We start from the raw sequence: 21,659 nt of genomic DNA, 5'->3' as shown, positions 1-21,659 counted from the left end.
ATAAGTGCCCATCTGGTGTTTACATGAACTGGTTGTAGTAGAGTTATTCACACACTGTGAAAGTGATGGAAATGTTTCATTTACAAAAATACCAAGTAAAAACTTATACTGTTGCAGCAAACTGACCTTTCAGTTTTCTTCTGTTCATTATCTGCTGCATTAATGCTGTCGATGGGAATGATTTAGACAGTGGAAAGTTATCTTTTGTATTCTTCCGAGTGGTTGATTAATTGACTGAATTGTTGAGGACACCTCATTCGTGTCTTCAGCACTGTTTGGCGTCAACCTCACCAACTCTGCATTGCTTTGGACAAGTTTTTCTTTGCTCTGGAATAAATCAGATTTTTAGAGCTCACAAAAGCACTTTGCTTTCAGCACTGATAAACGTTTTTCTTTAATACTAAAAAGCAAATTACCTGAGAGTGCTTTTCCTGTGTATTGAATAGCCCACATTTATCTTTTTTTTTCTTGTTACTGCAATTGATTATTTAAAAGCCAGAAAGAATCATGCTCACTGTGAACGTTTTAATAAACAAAAAGCTGAAACTCAGGCCCTTGTTGCCTAGGAGATGCTAGTTGGTGGGGTGATAGAACCCTGCAGTGGAATTAGAAATATTTAGAACAGTGCCAAGGGAAAGAAAAATACTCTATTCTTTGCCATTGACAACCTAAGCACAAAGAAAACAGCATGAATAATGTTGGAGATATTTTTAGCTCACTTGTAACACAAATATGGTTTAACTGAATACATGCAAGCTTGTTTAAAGGGCGTAAGTTGCCTTGGTGTGAACAGACATGAATTATAAAGGGCGGTCTGACACAATGATTTGCATTATTGTACATCACTTTAATAGAACAATTCAGAGCTGCTCCTTAAATTCTTCGACATAAATGGCTTATGTTAAAACAGTGAACCATCCCATTAAAGACAGTTGGGAGTCAGACCTATTCTGTAGGGTGGATGGAGTGTAGGTTTGTGTAAGGTGGCAGGACCATGAGGATGCATTTGAGGTGGAGAGACAGATTTGGCAAGGGGTTGGCTTGAGGTAGAGAGAATTTCAGTTGACAGGGGTGGGTGTCTGGACATTCTGCTACTGGTGGTGGAGCCAAAGGAGGAAAAGGGAAGATTCCATAGCTAGAAGAATGAGAATGGCCTGGCTAGATTGGATGAGGCTGTGAAATTAGTGCTAAAAGCAGTGAAAGGATTTATCAAGGGCAACAGGTTTGTTGCCTGGTTTTTCCTTAATCATTCACCCTGCACATTTTTAGATATAAACATTTTTCTTCTTATACCAGTTTCTGATGACATATTAGAGGTCTCAGTTTTGAACCCAATATTTACTAAAATTGGTCCTGTGAGCCAGAGGGCAGAAGAAGGGCCAGGGAGTATAGAACTCCAGAACGCCTTGCACAGAGGCATGTTAAATATAGGACGTGCAGCGCAATGCAGTATTAATACGACCAACCTGATTAATCAGATCAGATTAATTATCCAAACGCCCATTCACCAGCCCCCATCATCTGCCAATAAAAACATAGAACATAGAACTAACCAGCATAGGAAATGGGCCCTTTGGCCTACAATGTTGTTCCGAGCATGACACCAAGTGAAACTAATCTCTCCTGCCTCCCCGTGGTCCGTATCCTTCCATTCCTTGCATGTCCATGTGCTTATTTAAAAGTCTGTTAAAACCCTATCATATCTGTTTCCACCAACAGCACCCACCCCCACATAAGCTGCAGCTTATTCCAGACTCCTAACACTGTCTGCATAAAAAAAAACTGCCCCTCACATCTCCTTTGAGCTTTCCCCCTCACTTTAAATGCACATCCCTTAGTTTTAGACTATTCAACTCTGGGAAAAAGATTCTGACCATCACCCCTATCTATGCATCTCATTATTTTATAGACTTCTAGTAAGTCTCCCCTCAGTCTCCACCACTCCAGAGAAAACAACCCGAGTTTTTCGAGCCTCTCCTTATAGCTCATACACTGTAATCCAGGCAGCATCCTCATAAACCACTTTAGCACCCTCTCCAAAACCTCCACATCCTTCCTGTAATGTGGAGAACAGAACTGAATGTAATACTCCAAGTGTGGCCTAACTAAACTCTTATAAAGCTGCAATGTGACATCCTGACTCTTGTACTCAATTCCCTGACCAATAAAGGCAAGCATGCCACATGCCTTCTTTACTGCTCTATTGCATGGTCACTTTCAGGATCTTGAACCCCAAGATTCCTCTGGGAATCACTGCTGTTCAGGGTGCTGCCATTAACTGTATACTCCTCCTTCATATTTGATCTTCCAAAGTACAACACCTCACACTTACCTGGATTAAACTCCATCTGCCTTTTCTCTTCCCATATCTGTAATTGATCTATACACCATTGTATCCTTTAACAACCTTCCATACTATCCGCAACTCCACTGATCTTTGTATGTCTGCAAACTTACTAAACCACCCATCAACGTTTCCATCCAAATTATTTATATATATCGCAAACAGCAGAGGTCCCAGTCTGGATCCCTGCAGAACACCACTAATCACAGACTTCTACCCTGAGAAACACTTTTCCACCACTACTCTGTGCCTTCTATAGGCAAGCTAATTCCGAATCCACATGGCCAAGTAACTGTGGGTCCCATGCAACTTAATCTTCTGGATGAACCTACAATGGAGGACCTTGTTGAAAGCCTTGCTAAAACCCATGTAGGCAAATTACTGCTGTAACCTCATGGATCAACTTTGTTACCACCTTCAAAAATTCAATCATGTTAATAAGATTTGACACTCCATGCACAAAGCCATGCTGACTGTCCCTAATTAGGCCATGCTTTTTCCAAATGAGCGTAAATCTTATTTCTAAGAACTCTCTCCAATTGCTTCCCAACCACCAATGTGCATCTCACTGGTCTATAGTTTCCTGGGTTATCCCCATTTCCCTTCTTGAACAGAGGAAAAACATTAGCTACTTGCCAGTGTTCCGGGACCTCTCCATTGGCTAATGAGGATACAAAGATCTTGGTCAAGGCCCTAGCAATCTCCTCTCTTGCCTTTCAAAAAACATTACAATGTATCACCAAAGTGTTAAGGCCATTCAGCCCATTGTGTCTGCACTGGCTTGCCATATAAATATCACAATTCAATGCTGTGTTCCTGCCTGTTTCCCCACACATTGTTTCTATTTAAATAATTATCCAGTGTCCTCTTAACTCTCTGAATTGAACCTCTCCAGGCAACACATTTAAACCACTTGTTACGTGAAACAGAAAATTCTAACATCATAGTTGCTTCTTTTGCAAGTCACATTAAACCTGTTCTTGATCAATTTACAAGGGAGAACAGTTTCTCTCTATCTACTTGATCCAGCCGTGTCATGATTTTGAAAACTTCTTTCAGATCACCTTTTAATCACCGGGACCTTACCACTAAGTGTATAAATGCTGCCCTGATGTGCCTTTCCAAAATGCAGCACCTCATGTATGTCTAAATTAAACTCCATCTGCCACTTCTTAGCCTATTTGCCCATCTGATCAAGATCCCATTCCACTCTGAGGTAGCTTTCTTTGCTGCCCACTACACCTCCAATTTTAGTGTCATCTGAAAACTAACTGACCATATCTCCTATTTTCATATCCAAATGATTTATATAAATGCCAAAAAGCAGTGGACCCAGCACCGATCCTGGTGGCACACTGCTGGCCACAGGCCTCCAGTCTGAAAAGCAATCCTCCACCACCACCCTCTGTCTCCTACCTTCAAGTCAGTTCTGTATCCAAATGGCTAGTTCTTCCTGTATTCCACATGATCTAACCTTGCTAAGGAACCTTGTTGAACGCCTTATTGGAGTCCTTATAGATCATATCCACTGCTCTGCCCCCAACAATCCTCTTCGTTACTTCTTCAAAAATCTCAATCGGGTTAGTGAGATACATACAAAGCCATGCTGACTGTCCATAATCAGTTCTTGTCTTTCCAAATACATGTAAAACTGTTCCTCAGGATTCACTCCAACAATGTGCCCACCACTCTCTGATGAAGGGTCTAGGCCCGAAACGTCAGCTTTTGTGCTCCTGAGATGCTGCTTGGCCTGCTGTGTTCATCCAGCCTCACATCTTATTACCAATGTCAGACTGTCCAGTCTACAGTTCCCTGGCTTTTCCTTACCACTTTTCTTAATTAGTGGCACCATGTTAGCCAACCTCCAGTCTTCCAGCACCTTACCTATGGCTGTTGATGATAAAAATATCTCAGCAAGGGGCCCAGCAATCTCTGCCTTCACATTCCACACAGGTCTAGGGTACACCTGATCAGGTCCTGGGGATCCACCTTTATGCATTATAAGACGTTCAGCACATCCTCCTCTGTAATATGGACATTTTTCAAGATGTCACTGTTACTTCCCCATGTTCTCTATCTTCGGTATCCTTCTCCACAGGAAACACTGATACAAAATACTCATTTAGTATCTCCCCCATCTCCTGCAGTTTCACGCATACGCAGCCTTTCTTTCTCTATTCATTTGTGGGATGTGGGTGTCACTGGCTGGCCAGCATTTCTTTCCCATCCCTAGTTGCCCTTGAGAAGGTGGTGGTGAGTTACCTTCTTGAGCTGCTGCAGCCCACCTGTTTTGGGTTGATCCTCCATGCCATGAGGGAGGGAGTTCCGGGATTTTGAAAGAGAGGTGATATATTTCCAAGTCAGGATGTTGAGTGGCTTGGAGGGGAACTTGGAGGCGGTGGTGTTCCCATACGTCTGCAGCCCTTGTCCTTCTAGATGGAAGTGGTTGTGGGTTTGGAAGGTGCTGTCTGAGGATCTTTTTGGTGAATTTCTACAGTGCATCTTGCAGGTAGTACATACTTCCATTACTGAACGTCGGTGGTGGACGGAGTGGATGTGGTGCTAATCAAGCAGGAGCTGCTTTATCCTGGATGGTGTCAAGCTTCTTGAGTGTTGCTGGAGCCGCACCCATCCAGCCAAGTTGGGGTATTCCATCACACTTCTGAGTTATGCCTTGTAGGTGGTGGACAGGCTTTGAGGAGTCAGGAAGGGAGTTACACACCACAGCATTCCCAGCTTCTGGCCTGCTCTTGTAGCCACTGTGTTTATGTGATTAGCCCAGTTGAGTTTCTGGTCAATGATAATACCCAGGACGTTGGTAGTCTGGTATTCAGTGCTGGTAACACCATTGAATGTCATGGGGTAGTAGTTAGATTGTCTTTCATTGGTAGTCATTTTTATGACATTTTTATGGCTTGAATGTCACTTGCCACCTGTCAGCCCAAGCCTGGATATTGTCCAGATCTTGTTGCATTTGAACATGGACTGCTTCAGTATTTGAGGAGTCGCAAATCATGCTGAACTTTATGCAATCATTGGCGAACGTCCCCACTTCTGACCTTATGATGGAGGGAGGGTGATTGATGAAGCAGCTGAAGATGGTTGGTCGAGGGCACTACCCTGAAGAAGTTCTGCAGAGCTGTCCAGGATCTGAGATGATTGACCCCCAGCAAACATAACCATCTTCCTATGTGTCAGGTATGACTTCAACCACCAGAGTGTTTGCCCCTGATACCCATTGATTCCAAGATAATAAAATGTGAGGCTGGATGAACACAGCAGGCCAAGCAGCATCTCAGGAGCACAAAAGCTGACGTTTCGGGCCTAGACCCTTCATCAGAGAGGGGGATGGGGAGAGGGAACTGGAATAAATAGGGAGAGGGGGGGAGGCGGACCGAAGATGGAGAGTAAAGAAGATAGGTGGAGAGAGTATAGGTGGGGAGGTAGGGAGGGGATAGGTCAGTCCAGGCAAGACGGACAGGTCAAGGAGGTGGGATGAGGTTAGTAGGTAGATGGGGGTGCGGCTTGGGATGGGAGGAAGGGATGGGTGAGAGGAAGAACCGGTTAGGGAGGCAGAGACAGGTTGGACTGGTTTTGGGATGCAGTGGGTGGGGGGGAAGAGATGGGCTGGTTGTGTGGTGCAGTGGGGGGAGGGGACGAACTGGGCTGGTTTAGGGAAGCAGTTGGGGAAGGGGAGATTTTGAAACTGGTGAAGTCCACATTGATACCATTAGGCTGCAGGGTTCCGAGGCGGAATATGAGTTGCTGTTCCTGCAACCTTTGGGTGGCATCATGGTGGCAGTGCAGGAGGCCCATGATGGACATGTCATCTAAAGAATGGGAGGGGGAGTGGAAATGGTTTGCGACTGGGAGGTGCAGTTGTTTGTTGCGAACTGCGCGGAGGTGTTCTGCAAAGCGGTCTCCAAGCCTCCACTTGGTTTCCCCAATGTAGAGGAAGCCACACCGGGTACAGTGGATGCAGTATACCACATTGGCAGATGTGCAGGTGAACCTCTGCTTAATGTGGAATGTCATCTTGGGGCCTGGGATAGGGGTGAGGGAGGAGGTGTGGGGGCAAGTGTAGCATTTCCTGCGGTTGCAGGGGAAGGTGCCGGGTGTGGTGGGGTTGGAGGGCAGTGTGGAGCGAACAAGGGAGTCACGGAGAGAGTGGTCTCTCCGGAAAGCAGACAGGGGTGGGGATGGAAAAATGTCTTGGGTGGTGGGGTCGGATTGTAAATGGCGGAAGTGTTGGAGGATGACGCGTTGTATCCGGAGGTTGGTAGGTTGGTGTGTGAGAACGAGGGGGATCCTCTTAGGGCGGTTGTGGCGGGGGCGGGGTGTGAGGGATGTGTTGCGGGAAATACAGGAGACGCGGTCAAGGGTGTTCTCGATCACTGTGGGGGGAAAGTTGCGGTCCTTGAAGAACTTGGACATCTGGGATGTGCGGGAGTGGAATGTCTTATCGTGGGAGCAGATGCGGCGGAGGCGGAGGAATTGGGAATAGGGGATGAATTTTTGCAGGAGGGTGGGTGGGAGGAGGTGTATTCTAGGTAGCTGTGGGAGTCGGTGGGCTTGAAATGGACATCAGTTACAAGCTGGTTGCCTGAGATGGAGACTGAGAGGTCCAGGAAGGTGAGGGATGTGCTGGAGATGGCCCAGGTGAACTGAAGGTTGGGGTGGAAGGTGTTGGTGAAGTGGATGAGCTGTTCGAGCTCCTCTGGGGAGCAAGATGCGGCGCCGATACAGTCATCAATGTACCGGAGGAAGAGGTGGGGTTTGGGACCTGCGTAGGTGCGGAAGAGGGACTGTTCCACGTAACCTACAAAGAGGCAGGCATAGCTGGGGCCCATGCGGGTGCTCATGGCCACCCCCTTAGTCTGTAGGAAGTGGGAGGAGTCAAAAGAGAAGTTGTTGAGGGTGAGGACGAGTTCAGCTAGGCGGATGAGAGTGTCGGTGGGGGGGGACTGGTCGGGCCTGCGGGACAGGAAGAAGCGGAGGGCCTTGAGGCCATCTGCATGCGGGATGCAGGTGTATAGGGACTGGACGTCCATGGTGAAGATGAGGTGTTGGGGGCCAGGGAAATGGAAGTCCTGGAGGAGGTGGAGGGCGTGGGTGGTGTCACGGACGTAGGTGGGGAGTTCCTGGACCAAAGGGGAGAAAATGGAGTCCAGATAGGTGGAGATGAGTTCGGTGGGGCAGGAGCAGGCTGAGACGATGGGTCGACCAGGGCAGGCAGGTTTGTGGATTTTGGGAAGGAGATAGAAACGGGCCGTGCGGGGTTGGGGAACAATGAGGTTGAAAGCTGTGGGTGGGAGGTCCCCTGAGGTGATGAAGTCATGAATGGTGTTGGAGATGATGGTTTGGTGTTCGGGTGTGGGGTCATGATCGAGGCGGCGGTAGGAGGTGGTGTCGGAGAGTTGGCGTCTGGCCTAGGCGATGTAGAGTTCAGTGCGCCATACTACCACTGCGCCACCCTTGTCTGCGGGTTGGATGGTGAGGTTGGGGTTGGAGCGGAGGGAGCGGAGGGCTGCCCGTTCTGCGGGTGAGAGGTTGGAGTGGGTGAGAGGGGTGGAGATGGTGAGGCGGTTAATGTCTCGACGGCAGTTGGAGATGAAGAGGTCGAGGGAGGGTAGGAGGCCTGGGGGTGGTGTCCAGGAGGAGGACTTGTGTTAGAAGCGGGTGAAGGGGTCAGTGGAGGGAGGGTTAGGCTCCCGGTTGAAGAAGTAGGCATGGAGGCGAAGACGGCGGAAAAACTGCTCTATGTCCAATCGTGACTGGTATTCGTTGATGTGTGGTTGTCGGGGGACAAAGATGAGCCCCTTACTAAGGACTGACCATTCGTCCTCAGTCAGTGGAAGGTCTGGGGGGATGGTGAAGATGCGGCAGTGCTCAGTGTGGCCGTCTCCTCTGGGGTTGCTGGCTGTGGAGGTTGTGGGCGGAGCGATGAGGTCGTCGGCCGTGGGCGGGGTTCCGTCGGCGTCGGCTGTGGGCGGGGTTCCGTCGGCCGTGGGCGGGGTACCGTCGGCGTCGGCTGTGGGCGGGGTTCCGTTGGCGGTTGGAGGATCGGGGTGGGCGGCAGCAGCTGCGGTGAGGGTGGTGTGTGAGGTGTTGTACCTGGAAGTGGAGGTGGTGACTGCAGCAGCGGTTCCGGAAGTTCTGTGGCCGGCGGAGGCGGATGTGACGTCATCGGTGGGGTCTCCGGCCGTGTCCTCATGGTCAATGGCGACGGGTGCATGGTGGGGGAGGGGCAGGGACAGACTCGGGATTTGGGAGGCGCAGAGCAGTTTTTCCGGACTCCATTTTCTCCCCTTTGGTCCAGGAACTCCCCACCTACGTCCGTGACACCACCCACGCCCTCCACCTCCTCCAGGACTTCCAATTCCCTGGCCCCCAACACCTCATCTTCACCATGGACGTCCAGTCCTTATACACCTGCATTCCGCAAGCAGATGGCCTCAAGGCCCATCGCTTCTTCCTGTCCCGCAGGCCCGACCAGTACCCCCCCACCGACACTCTCATCCGCCTAGCTGAACTCGTCCTCACCCTCAACAACTTCTCTTTTGACTCCTCCCACTTCCTACAGACTAAGGGGGTGGCCATGGGCATCCGCATGGGCCCCAGCTATGCCTGCCTCTTTGTAGGTTACATGGAACAGTCCCTCTTCCGCACCTACACAGGTCCCAAACCCCACCTCTTCCTCCGGTACATTGATGACTGTATCGGCGCCGCCTCTTGCTCCCCAGAGGAGCTCGAACAGTTCATCCAATTCACCAACACCTTCCACCCCAACCTTCAGTTCACCTGGGCCATCTCCAGCACATCCCTCACCTTCCTGGACCTCTCAGTCTCCATCTCAGGCAACCAGCTTGTAACTGATGTCCATTTCAAGCCCACCGACTCCCACAGCTACCTAGAATACACCTCCTCCCACCCACCCTCCTGCAAAAATTCCATCCCCTATTCCCAATTCCTCCGCCTCCGCCGCATCTGCTCCCACGATAAGACATTCCACTCCCGCACATCCCAGATGTCCAAGATCTTCAAGGACAGCAACATTCACCCCACAGTGATCGAGAACGCCCTTGACCGCGTTTCCCGTATTTCCCGAAACACTTCCCTCACACCTCGCCCCCGCCACAACCGCCCAAAGAGGATCCCCCTCGTTCTCACACACCACCCCACCAACCTCCGGATACAACGCGTCATCCTCCGACACTTCCGCCATTTACAATCCGACCCCACCACCCAAGACATTTTTCCATCCCCACCCCTGTCTGCTTTCCGGAGAGACCACTCTCTCCGTGACTCCCTTGTTCGCTCCACACTGCCCTCCAACTCCACCACACCTGGCACCTTCCCCTGCAACCGCAGGAAATGCTACACTTGCCCCCACACCTCCTCCCTCACCCCTATCCCAGGCCCCAAGATGACATTCCACATTAAGCAGAGGTTCACCTGCACATCTGCCAATGTGGTATACTGCATCCACTGTACCCAGTGTGGCTTCCTCTACATTGGGGAAACCAAGCGGAGGCTTGGAGACCGCTTTGCAGAACACCTCCGCTCAGTTCGCAACAAACAACTGCACCTCCCAGTCGCAAACCATTTCCACTCCCCCTCCCATTCTCTTGATGACATGTCCATCATGGGCCTCCTGCAGTGCCACAATGATGTCACCCGAAGGTTGCAGGAACAGCAACTCATATTCCGCCTCGGAACCCTGCAGCCTAATGGTATCAATGTGGACTTCACCAGTTTCAAAATCTCCCCTTCCCCTACTGCATCCCTAAACCAGCCCAGTTCGTCTCCTCCCCCCACTGCACCACACAACCAGCCCAGCTCTTCCCTCCCACCCACTGCATCCCAAAACCAGTCCAACCTGTCTCTGCCTCCCTAACCTGTTCTTCCTCTCACCCATCCCTTCCTCCCACCCCAAGCCGCACTCCCATCTACCTACTAAACTCATCCCACCTCCTTGACCTGTCCGTCTTCCCTGGACTGACCTATCCCCTCCCTACCTCCCCACCTACACTCCCTCCACCTATCTTCTTTACTCTCCATCTTCGGTCCGCCTCCCCCTCTCTCCCTATTTATTCCAGTTCCCTCTCCCCATCCCCCTCTCTGATGAAGGGTCTAGGCCCGAAACGTCAGCTTTTGTGCTCCTGAGATGCTGCTTGGCCTGCTGTGTTCATCCAGCCTCACATTTTATTATCTCGGAATTCTCCAGCATCTGCAGTTCCCATTATCTCTGATACTATTTTAACCCATTGATTCCAGTTTACTCGGGCTCCTTGATGCTACATTTGTTCAAATGTAGCCTTGATGTCAAAGGCTGTCATTCTCACCTCACCTCTGGAATTCACCTCTTTTGTCCACATTTGTACCAAGGCTGTAATGAGGTCAGGAGCTGAATCGCCCTGGCAGAACCCAAACTGAGCAGGTTATTTCTGAGCAGGTGCTGCTTGATAGCACTGTTGCTGACACCTTCCATCACTTTATTGATGATCGAGAGTAGACTGATGGGGCAGTAATTGGCCGGTTTGGTTTTTTCCTGCTTTGTGTATATAGGATGTACTTAGGCAATTTTCTACATTGCTGGGTAGACACCAGTGTTGCCACTGTACTGGAACTGCTTGGCTAGGGGAGCAGCATGTTCTGGAATTCAAGTTTTCAGTACTATTGCCGGAATGTTGTCAGGGCCCAAAGCCTTTGCAGTATCCAGTGTCTCCAACTGTTTCTTGATGTAATGCGGAGTGAATCGAATTGGCTGAAGACTGGTATTTGTAATGTTGCAGACCACTGGAGGAGACTGAGGTGTATCATCCACTGGGCACTTCTGGCTGAAGATTGCTGCGAAAGCTTCAGCCTTATCTTTTGCACTGATGTGCTGGCCTCTTCCATCATTGAGGATGGGGATATTTGTGGAGCTTCCTCCTCCTGTGAATTGTTTAATTGTCCACCACCATTCACAACTGGATGTGGCAGGACTGGAGAGCTTAGATCTGATCCGTGTGGGATCGCTTAGCTCTGACTATCACTTGCTGCATTTGCTGTTTGGTGTGCAAGTAGTCCTGTTTGGTGGCTTCACCAGGTTGACACCTTATCTTCAGGCATGCCTGATGCTGCTCCTGGCACGCCATCCTGACTTGATGGTAATTGTTGAGTGGGGACATGCTAGGCCATGAGGTTACAGATTGTGCTGGAGTACAATTTCGCTGCTGTTGATGGCCCACAGATCCTCATGATAACAAAGTGTGGAGCTGGATGAACACAGCTGGCCAAGCAGCATCTCATGAGCACAAAAGCTGACGTTTCGGGCCTAGACCCTTCATCAGAGAGCCCGAAACTTCAGCTTTTGTGCTCCTGAGATGCTACTTGGCCTGCTGCGTTCATCCAGCTCCACACTTTGTTATCTTGGATTCTACAGCATCTGCAGTTCCCATTATCACAGATCCTCATGGATGCCCAGTGTTGAGTTGCTAGATCTGTCTGAATTCTGTCCCATTTAGCATGCTGATAGTGCCACACAGCAGCACAATGGAATTATTGTCATTGTGAAGATGATGGTCACTCTTACCGATACTGTCATGTACAGATGCAACTGCAGTTGGCAGATTAGTAAAGATGAGGTCAAGTATGTTTTCACCTTTTGGTGATTCCCTCGCCATCTGCCACAGACCCAGTTTAGTAGCTATATCCTTTAGAACCTGGCCAGCTCGATCAGCAGTACTGCTGCCAAGCCACGCTTAGTGGTGGGCATTGAAATCCCCCAAGCAGAGTATATTTTGTGCCCTTCCCACCCTCAGTGCTTCCTCCAAGTGTTGTTCAATGTGGAGAAGTACTGATTCATTAGCTGAGGGAGGATGGTACGTGGTAATTAGCAGTAGGTTTCCTTGCCCAATGTTTAACCTGAAGCCATGATACTACAGATGGCCCAGAATCAAAATTGAGACTCCAGAGCAACTCCCTCCTGACTGTATTCCATGGTGCCACCACCTCTACTGGGTCTGTCCTGTTGGTGGAACAGTACATATCCAGGAATGGCGATGGTGGAGTCTGGGACGTTGTCTGTCAGGTGTGATTCTGTGAGTATGACAGTGCCAGGCTGTTGCTTGACTAGTCTGTAAGACAGCTTTCCCAATTTTGGAACTAGCTCCCAGATGTTAGTGAGGGGGACTTTGCAGGATTGACAGAGCTGTTTCTGCCGTTGTCTTTTTTGGTGCCTGGCTCAATGCCAGGTGATCCGTCCGGTTTCGTTTCTTTGAGTCTTTTTAGCGATTGGTACAACAGAGTGGCTTGCTAGGCCATTTTAGGGGGTAATTGCGAGTCAAACACATTGCTCTGTTTCTGGAGTCAAATGTTAAATTGAGGATGGCAGTTTCCTTCCCTAAAGTGCATTAGTGAACCAGATGGAATTTTCCTGACAATCGGCAATGGATTCACAGTCATTATTAGATCCTTAGTTCCAGACCACTTTTTATTGAATTCAAATTCCATCTGCCCTGCTAGGATTCGAACCCAGGTTCCTCAGGGCATTAGCTGGATTAATAGTGTCGTGATAATACCACTCGGCCATCACCTACCCAATTGATGTTTAAGGGGCCCTATTCTCTCATTAGTTACCCATTTTTCCTTAATGTATTTGTAGAATCCCTTTGGATTCTCCTTAACTTTATTTGCTAAAGCTATTTCATGTCCCTGTTTTGCCCTCTTGATTTCCTTCTTAAATATACTCCTACTCCTTTATTCTCTTCAAGAAATTCATTTGATCTCTGCTGTCTATACCTGACATATGCTTTCCTCTTATTTTTGACAAATATTCATCATTACCTTTAAAAATGGAAATAATATGTGTAAAAACATAAAATGTCAACTTATCCTTTGGATCTGAAACAAGCTTCATGGACATTGGTCACATTATATATGCACAACAATTTTTATTTCCATTACTACTGTAGGGAAATGTTTCATTTCTGCAGTTGATCTAATTACTTTTGTCTCCAGGCAGCTTTCTTATCTCCTGCTATTCATCCAGATTTATTGTATTCCTGGTTCCCAAAATACAATAGGCATTCAGGTACTTGTGTCCATACAAGTGTGGCTTACTTGTTGAACAAGTCGTCATCTAGATGTGCCCCGTATTGCACTAAATTTTCACATGTCTTGTCATTAACTGTTTAGCTGTCCTTAATTTCCTTTCAGACTCGGCTTTCCGATGATGCTTGTTTCCACAACTATTGGGATGTGCTACCTCCTCGTTGTTCATGTTGTACTGGGATGGAACTCGTGAACTGACTTCAAAAGAACAAAGGGAGCACTGTCCTTGGAGGATGATGCTTACTTTCAACACCTTATGAATCAAGCGACATTGAGCAACACTGCAAAATGAACCAACAGTTCAATTCACAGATTTAAGCTATTGACGGGTATTTTTGAGACCATTTTCCAACTCTGCCCTGCAACCTTGTCTATAGACTGTAGCAATCGAGAGTATGAAATGTAACATAAAACCAACAACAAGGGAATAATCTTCATGGCAAAACATCATGTACTGCTAACATTGCTTAAGCAGAGGCAAACTTAAATGTCATTAAAATTTACACATTGTAATTTGTTCAAAATCTGCAAATGCTACTAGTTCTTTCTCTTTGCAGTGAACAACTACCTTGAGTATTTCTAATGTTTATTTACCACTAAAATGAAGCAACTGAAGTTTATGTCGATATGACAAATATATACAGGTTATAACAAAATAATGTGTTTTGAAATTTTAAATAAAACCTGTTCTAGCAAACAAAGTCATAAACAAGTTGTCAACAATCTGTTTTTGTACAGCCCTTTGTTAGTTTAGGGTCATTGGATTGCTCGTTGAACGTAAATGGAAGGCAAGTGTGAAAATGCTTTGGGGCTCTGCTGTGTTTCTTTGGCAGGACAGTAAGCTGATGTTCACTATTGTGCTCCCCCCATGGAGAAAAGGGACAGATATAGAGGAGGAGGAGGTGAGAGAGAGGGGTAGAGAGAGGACAGTGAAAGAGAGAGCAAGACAGAGAATGAGAGAGAGAGCAAGAGAGAGTAAGGAGAGCAAGAGAAAGAGAGGGAGAGAGAGAGAGAGTGAGTGAGTGTGTGTGTGAGTGTGTGTGTGTGAGAGAGAGAGAGAGAGAAAGAGAGAAAGGCAGCACGGTGAGTCACTGGTTAGCACTGCTGCCTCACAGCGCCAGGGACCCGGGTTCGATTCCACCCTTGGAGTCTGTGTGGAGTTTGCACATTCTCCCAGTATCTACTTGGCTTTCTGCTGGGTTTTCCGGTTTCCTCCCAATAGTCCAAAGATGTGCAGGTTAAGTAGATTGGCCACGGGAAATGCAGGGCTACAGGAAAGGGGGATGGGTCTGGGTGGGATGCTCTTTGGAGGAGTAGTGTGGACTTGTTGGGCCATTTGGCCTATTTCCACACTATAGGGATTCTGTGATTCTAAAACAAAAGAAAGAAATAGGAAACCATAACGGAAAAAAATGACATAACTACAAAGAGACAGCCTAAATCCACATGTTCAAATGAGACTTTGCAGAGAAGGCTAGATCAAGGGGAAATCTCTTTAACGGGAAGAGAGAGTTTGACAGGGAATGAGAGGGAGAGTGAGAGAAAGAGTGTGAATGTGTGTGTGTCTGTGTGTGTGTGAGAGAGAGAGAAAGGCAGCACAGTGAGCCTAATTTTGATCAGTAGCACGACAATACCAATGTTTTAACTTTTCTAAAGCATCCAAGACTTTCAACTGGTTACTATGACAGCAGGCCTTATAGTTTGCAAGCATGAATTCACTGACACTATTTATAAATAAGGGTTTTGAAATAAGCTACTGTACTAGGAGCACACACTGACAGTGAGAGGTTGAGAGAGCGGAACAATGGCAGTTTAGAATATGCTGTCGATTTGAAATGAATTCTCCTGGTATGATATAATGCATCTTCTGACTCGGTCTGTGGAATAGACATTTCACCAGTATTCAATCCTCGCTGCCCTTGGCAGGTCACAAATCTCTTTCCCAGACACACAGCAAGGGACTGCTACATTTTACAGAGTATACGATCTGTGCTGCTTATAGTTATATAACTAATATTTTGTTTCCATTCAAGTGCTGATTTGATTTTTTAATTTGTTGTGCTTCTTTGGGAATCCAATTCAAACATAAAACCATAAGATGTGGGAGCAAAAGTAAGCTATTCAGCCCAGCGAGCCTGACCCTCCATTCATGGCTGATCTGATAACCCCCAGTTCCACTTTCATGCCTTTTCCCTTGATTTCCTTACGAATTAAAAATCTGTCTATTCCAGCCTTGAGTAGACATTTTGACCCAACCACAACATGCCTCTGCAATAAAAAATTCCACAGATTCACCACCCTTTGAGAGAAGAAATTCTTCCAGATCTCTGTCCTAATTGGGTGATACATTATTCTGAGATGCTGCCCTCTGGTCCTAGCTTCTCCCAGAGGGAACATACTTTTCTGCATCTACCCTCAATCAATTGCATTGGAATGGGTGCAGAGGACATTCGCTAGGATGTTACCAAGATTGCACTATTGAAAAAGGGCTAGATAAGTTCCGATTGTTTTCTATAGAGCCGAGAAGGCTGAGAAAGGGACCTGATTGAGTTTTAAAGAATAATAAGGGGCATGGACAGGGTGAACAGAAAGCAGTTGTTCCCCAGATCCACACCCCTACGCTTTCCCTTGTATTTCCCATGGCTAATACATCTAGCCTACATATTCCTGGATACTATAGGCAGTATAGCATGGCCAACCCAAGTAAACTGCATATCTTTGGACTGTGGGAGGAAACCACAGCAGCTGGAGGAAACCTACACAGCCACAAGGAGAATGTGCAGACATTCACGGAAGGATGGAATCAAACCTGGTCCCCTGCAACTGAGGCAGCAGTACTAGCCACTGAACCACATCAAATTCTATCTGGAAATCTAAATACATTACATCCTCTGCTTTCCCTTTGTCCATTCTGCTTGTTAATTCCGCAAAATATTCTTATTAATTTGTCAGTCACAATTTCACCTTCATGAAGTTATGTTTACTCTGCTGGATCATATTATATATTTCAAAATGCTCTTCCATTATGTATGATAGATTCGAATATTTTCCCAATAGCAGTTTTTAAGCTAAGTGCCTTACAGTCATGTGATTTCTTTTGTCTCTTTCCCTTTTTAAATCGAGATGTTACATTAGTAATTTTCCAGTCCTCTGGAATTTTTCCAGAATCTAAGGATTCTTGGAATAGTACAACCACCACCATTGTAGATACTTCCTTTAACATCCTAGGATGTATCCTCTGGTCCAGGGGACTTATTGGTCTTTAGCCTTATTAGTTTCCTAAATGCCTTTACACTAGTGAAGTTACTGTAATCTCCCATTTTGCCCCTTGACTGTTGAATGTTTGTGGAATTCTAGTTGTGCCTTCTAGTGTGAAGATTGATGCAAAATATTTATTCAACTCCTGTGCAATTTCGTAGTTCCCCTTATTATTTCCTCAACTTTGTTCTCTGAAGGGCCTAAGTGAACGTTGGCCTCTCCTTTTAGAAACGCCTGCTGTCTGTTCTGACATTACTTGCAAGTTTATCCTCAAAGTTTATCTTCTACCTTTCTTGGGGTCAACCTTTTATTGATTTTTGAAGCTTTCCAAGTTCTCTGGAATAAACACAATCTTGGCACATTGTATGTTTCTTTTCTGTCAATTTCATGTCATCCTTACATTTATGTGAACAAGCATCTGTTAATTTCTGGTCCCATTTGAAGAATGTTCATTTCAAATAACAATCCTTCAGATTAGGCCAAACCATACATATATTTTCATCAACCTTGTTTTCCAATACTGTTTAATATTGATTCACAACCTCTTATGAATAATGGTCATAGGTCCAAAAAAACCATGTGTATTGCTCCTTCTTTCAATGCATTTCCACACCCTTTCAATCATTAGTGTATTTCTTGCTGCGTTCTAATGGCTATCATGTTTTCTGTCTTACAAGAGTGGCTACATTTGAAGGTGACCTCCCAGTCACAAACCATTTCAACTCCTCCTCCCACTCCTTGGACGACATGTCCATCCTTGGCCTCCTCCAGTGCTAGCAAGATGCCATCCGAAGATTGCAGGAACAACACCTCAAATTCCACTTGGGAACCCTGCAGCCCAGTGGTCTCAATGTGAACTTATGTGAGATAACAAGGTGTAGAGCTGGATGAACACAGCAGGCCAGGCAGCATTAGAGGAGCAAGAAAGCTGACCTTTTGGGTCTGGGGAAGGGGAAGGGGACTCTGAAATAAATAGAGGGGGGGAGGTGATGACGGAAGGTGGATAAAGGAGCAGATAGGTGGAGAGAAGACGACAGGTCAAGGATGCAGGGATGGAGCCAGTAAATGTGAGTGTAGGTTGGGAGTTGGAATGAGGGTTGGTCAGTTGAGGGAAGATAGGCAGGTCAAGTAGGTTGGGATGAGGCTGGTAGGTAGGAAATGGGGGTGGGGTTGGTTTCATCCTCTGCCACTTCTGCCACTTGCAACCTGACCCCACTACCAAGGACATTTTCCCCTCCCCATCCTTATCTGCCTTCCAGAGGGACCGGTCTCTCTGTAACTCCCTCATCTACTCCACATTCCCTGCTAGTCCCACCAACCCTGGCATTTTTCCCTGCAACCCCAGAAGTGCTACACCTCCCCCCTCACCTCCATCCCAGGCCCCAAGAAAACTTTCCACATTAAACAGATGTTCGCCTGCACATCTGCAAATGTGGTAAACTGTATCGCTTGTTCCTATTGTGGCCTTCTCTATATCGCGGAAACCAAGCGGAGGCTTGTAAACCACTTTGTGGAACACCTACACTTAGTTTGTGACAAACGACTGCACCTCCCAGTCACAAACCATTTCAACTCCCCCTCCCACTCCTTGGACAACATGTCCATCCTAGGCCTCCTCCAGTGCCAGAATGATGCCACCCGAAGGTTGCAGGAACAGCACCTCAAATTCCACTTGGGAACCCTGCAGCCCAATGGCCTCAATGTGAACTTCACAAGCTTCAAAATCTCTCCACCCCCGACCTCACTCCAAAACTAGCCCAATTCATCCTCGCCTCCCTGACTTGTCCACCTTTTCTCCCATCTACCCGCTCCTCCCACCTCACTGACCAACCCCCACCCCCACTTCCTACCTACTGGCCCCATCCCCGCCTCCTTGACCTGTCCATCTTCCCTCTACTGACCAACCCTATCCCAACTCCTTACCTACGCTCACCTTTACTGGCTCCATCCCCGCCTCCTTGACCTCTCTGTCTTCTTTCCACCTATCTGCTCACTTATCTACCTTCCTTCATCGCCTCCCACCCTTGCTATTTATTTCCGAGTCCCCTTCCCCTCCCCGATTTCTGGAGAAGGGTCCAGGCCTGAAACACCAGTTTCCCTGCTTATCTGATGTTGCCTGGCCTGCTTTGTTTAGATTAGCTTCCCTACAGTGTGGAAACAGGCCCTTCAGCCCAACAAGTCCACACTGCCCCTTGGAGCATCCCACCCAGACGTATCCCCCTACAATCCACACACCACTGAACACTACAGGCAATCTAGCATGGCCGAACCACCTAGCCTGCACATCTTTGGACTGCGGGAGGAAACCAGAGCACCTGGTGAAATCTAACACAGACACGGGGAGAATGTGCAAACTCCACACAGACCGTTACCTGAGGATGAAATCGAACCCGGGTCCCTGACGCGGTGAGGCTGCAGTGCTAACCACTGAGCCACCATGTTCATCCAGCTGTACCCCTTGTTATCTCTTCTCTAACTCAGATATCTTCTGCTATTTCGTTCATGACGTCTCTTTCATCTTAAGAGCAGAAGTGGGAATGTTTGCTGCCGATTGCACACGTTCACAATTTGCCAGATACTGAGGGAGTCCGCTTCCAGCAAGACTGAGACAATATTCAGGCGTGGGCTGATAAGTGGTAAATAATATTAATGCTACACAAGTGCCAAGCAATAAATATCTCCACTAAGGGAAAAACTAAGTCCCCTTGACTTTCAATGGCATTACCATCGCTGCATTCCCCCCCCCCACCCCCCCACCGACAACTAATGTTTGCCATTCGTCAGCAATGTCTGTGCCTGAAGATGACTGTTATCATGGTTGAGGAAAAGGAAGAGTAGGTTGCCCAAGTGGGTGCTAAGAAAGAAATGAAAAAGGCACCAATGAAAAGCCGCAAGGAAAGGAGAAAGTCCAGGAAAGAAAGTCGTAGCATCCACCTCTACAGAGTGATGAAGCAGATTCACCCTGAAACTGGCATCTCCTCTAAGGCCATGAGCGTCAGGAGCTCTATCACGTATGATATTTTCCAGGGAGGCTTTCTGCTTGGCCCATTGCAACAAGCGCAGCATCTTCAGTTCCTGGGAGATCTAGAGTGCCATGTGCCTGCTGCTGCCAAGCACACTGAGTCGGCGGGGATAAAGGCAGTGACCAAGTCCCCCAGATCCAAGTGAAACACACATTGTACTGAGAAAGAAGCGATCAGAAACTAAACTGCACCTGCCATAGATATTTTGTGGCTACAGCTTAGAGGCTGGGAATTATGTGATTAGTAATGAACGCCTTATTCCTCAAAGCCCTGTCCACTGCCTAGAAGTCACAAGCCAAGAATACAGCTCCAAGAAGCTTGACTCCAACTAAGGCTAAGCAGCACACTTGATTATCATTTCATTTGCCACTTTGAACATTCCTTTCCTCCACAGCATCCTGGGTGCACAGTGGCATCTATAATTCAGCAACAATCAGCGAATGCTTCTTCAAAACTAGCTGCCAAGCCTTTGACCTCCGCAACCTAGAAGGACAAAGACAGCTGACATATGGTGATGGTAACACTTCCAAACTCCCCCTCCAAGATACACACCATCCTGTCTTGGAACTCGAGTCTTTCACTGCCTCTGGCTCATAGACCACAATCATCCTCCCTGGGAGCATTTGGATGTACCTACAACACAATGACTGCAGCAACTGAAGAAAGTAGCTCAACCCGATCTAATGTTATTTGTATTGACATCCCAGATTTATTATGAGAACAGTGTCAGTATCTGTATGGCCTCAATATAGATTATCCAATTCAGGTCACATCCTAACATTCCATCATGATCGAGCTAGAAAATGTATTAATATGGTTTCAGAAGATTCATTATTACAGCCTCCTACAAGTAGAATGTACAATGTAAGAAATAATGCTTTTCCAGCTGGTATGAGAAAAATCAAAATCAGAGACTGTATCTGCTTAATTTATGCCTATCTTTTAGATTAAACCAACTTCTTTGCTCATTGATGAAAGTATGATTGCAGTTAAATTTAGTCAGTGGATAGATCTCCAGTCTCCATACCTTTGAAGACAGCACATGTGACCGAAGATGCACTTTGGGGCTGGAAAAAGGTTCTGAAGCACTGGCCTATGTGGGAAATCCAGGAAGCTTCAACTTCCAATGAGAAATTTCCCTTCTCCCAGAATCATTCAGTAAATTTCCCAGTCTCTGAATTGGAGTTGGTGGGTGTTTACCCAGCAAGCATTGGTCAGACTAAGCCCTCATCTACCTCGTGTTACTAGGATGACAGAAAACACAATTATTTTGAATGTTGCAATATTTTGTTCAAAAACAGAACTGGAGGACAATGTAGAATTACAACTTCTGGACTTAGAATCATAGAATCAAAGAATTCAAAGAGGCCCTTCTGTCCATCAGTCTGCACTGACCTTCTGCACTAATATCTCTGTCCAGCACTTAGCTTCTTGACGTTTAGTGTGTTCATCGAAACATTTTTTAAACATTCTGAGGTTTCCTGCCTCAACCACCCTCACAGGCTGTGTATTCCAGATTCCTACCTCCTTCTGGGTGACAAAATCTTTCCTTAAATCGACACTAAACTTTCTTAGGTTTACCATTCACCTGAAAATTCTGCCGCTCGTTGTTGACCTTTCAATTAAGTAGACCCTTTGACTGCCTTCCAAACATCACTTAGACATTGGTTTGCCCACTTTTGGAATACAGCGTGTAATTCTGGTCCCCCCGCCATAGGACGGATATTACCAGGATTGTAGGGCTTGAGCTACAGGGAGAGGCTGAATAGGCTGGGACTATTTTCCCCAGAGCGTCAAAGGCTGTGGGGTGACCTTATAGAAGTTTATAAAATCAAGAGGGGCATGGACAGGATGAATAGCCAAAGCCTTTTCCCTGGATAGGGAAGTCCAAAACAAGACGGCATGTGTTTAAGGTGGGAGGAGAAAGATTTAAAAGG

General features: G+C 47.0%; 2 protein-coding genes across 2 annotated transcripts in view; both read left to right on the top strand.

Moving 5' to 3' along the window:
• Positions 1-14,142, top strand: part of oca2 (oculocutaneous albinism II) — a 468,272-nt gene extending 454,130 nt beyond the window's left edge. The window contains exon 24 of the mRNA XM_048532874.2: positions 13,547-14,142. Coding sequence (XP_048388831.2) covers positions 13,547-13,634 — 88 coding nt within the window. The 3' untranslated portion in view covers positions 13,635-14,142. The remainder of the gene's footprint in view (positions 1-13,546) is intronic.
• Positions 14,143-19,564: 5,422 nt separating this feature from the next.
• On the top strand, positions 19,565-19,867 carry LOC132209795 (histone H2B 1.2-like). Its single transcript, XM_059646970.1, has one exon. It carries the CDS (start codon positions 19,565-19,567, stop codon positions 19,865-19,867), a length of 303 nt encoding a protein of 100 aa, XP_059502953.1.
• The last annotated feature ends 1,792 nt before the right edge of the window (positions 19,868-21,659 follow it).

This window comes from Stegostoma tigrinum, chromosome 6 (genome assembly GCF_030684315.1).
Source record: "Stegostoma tigrinum isolate sSteTig4 chromosome 6, sSteTig4.hap1, whole genome shotgun sequence".
NCBI lineage: Eukaryota > Metazoa > Chordata > Chondrichthyes > Orectolobiformes > Stegostomatidae > Stegostoma > Stegostoma tigrinum.
Note: the sequence above shows the minus strand (reverse complement) of the source record. Positions and strands in the feature narration are given on the sequence as shown.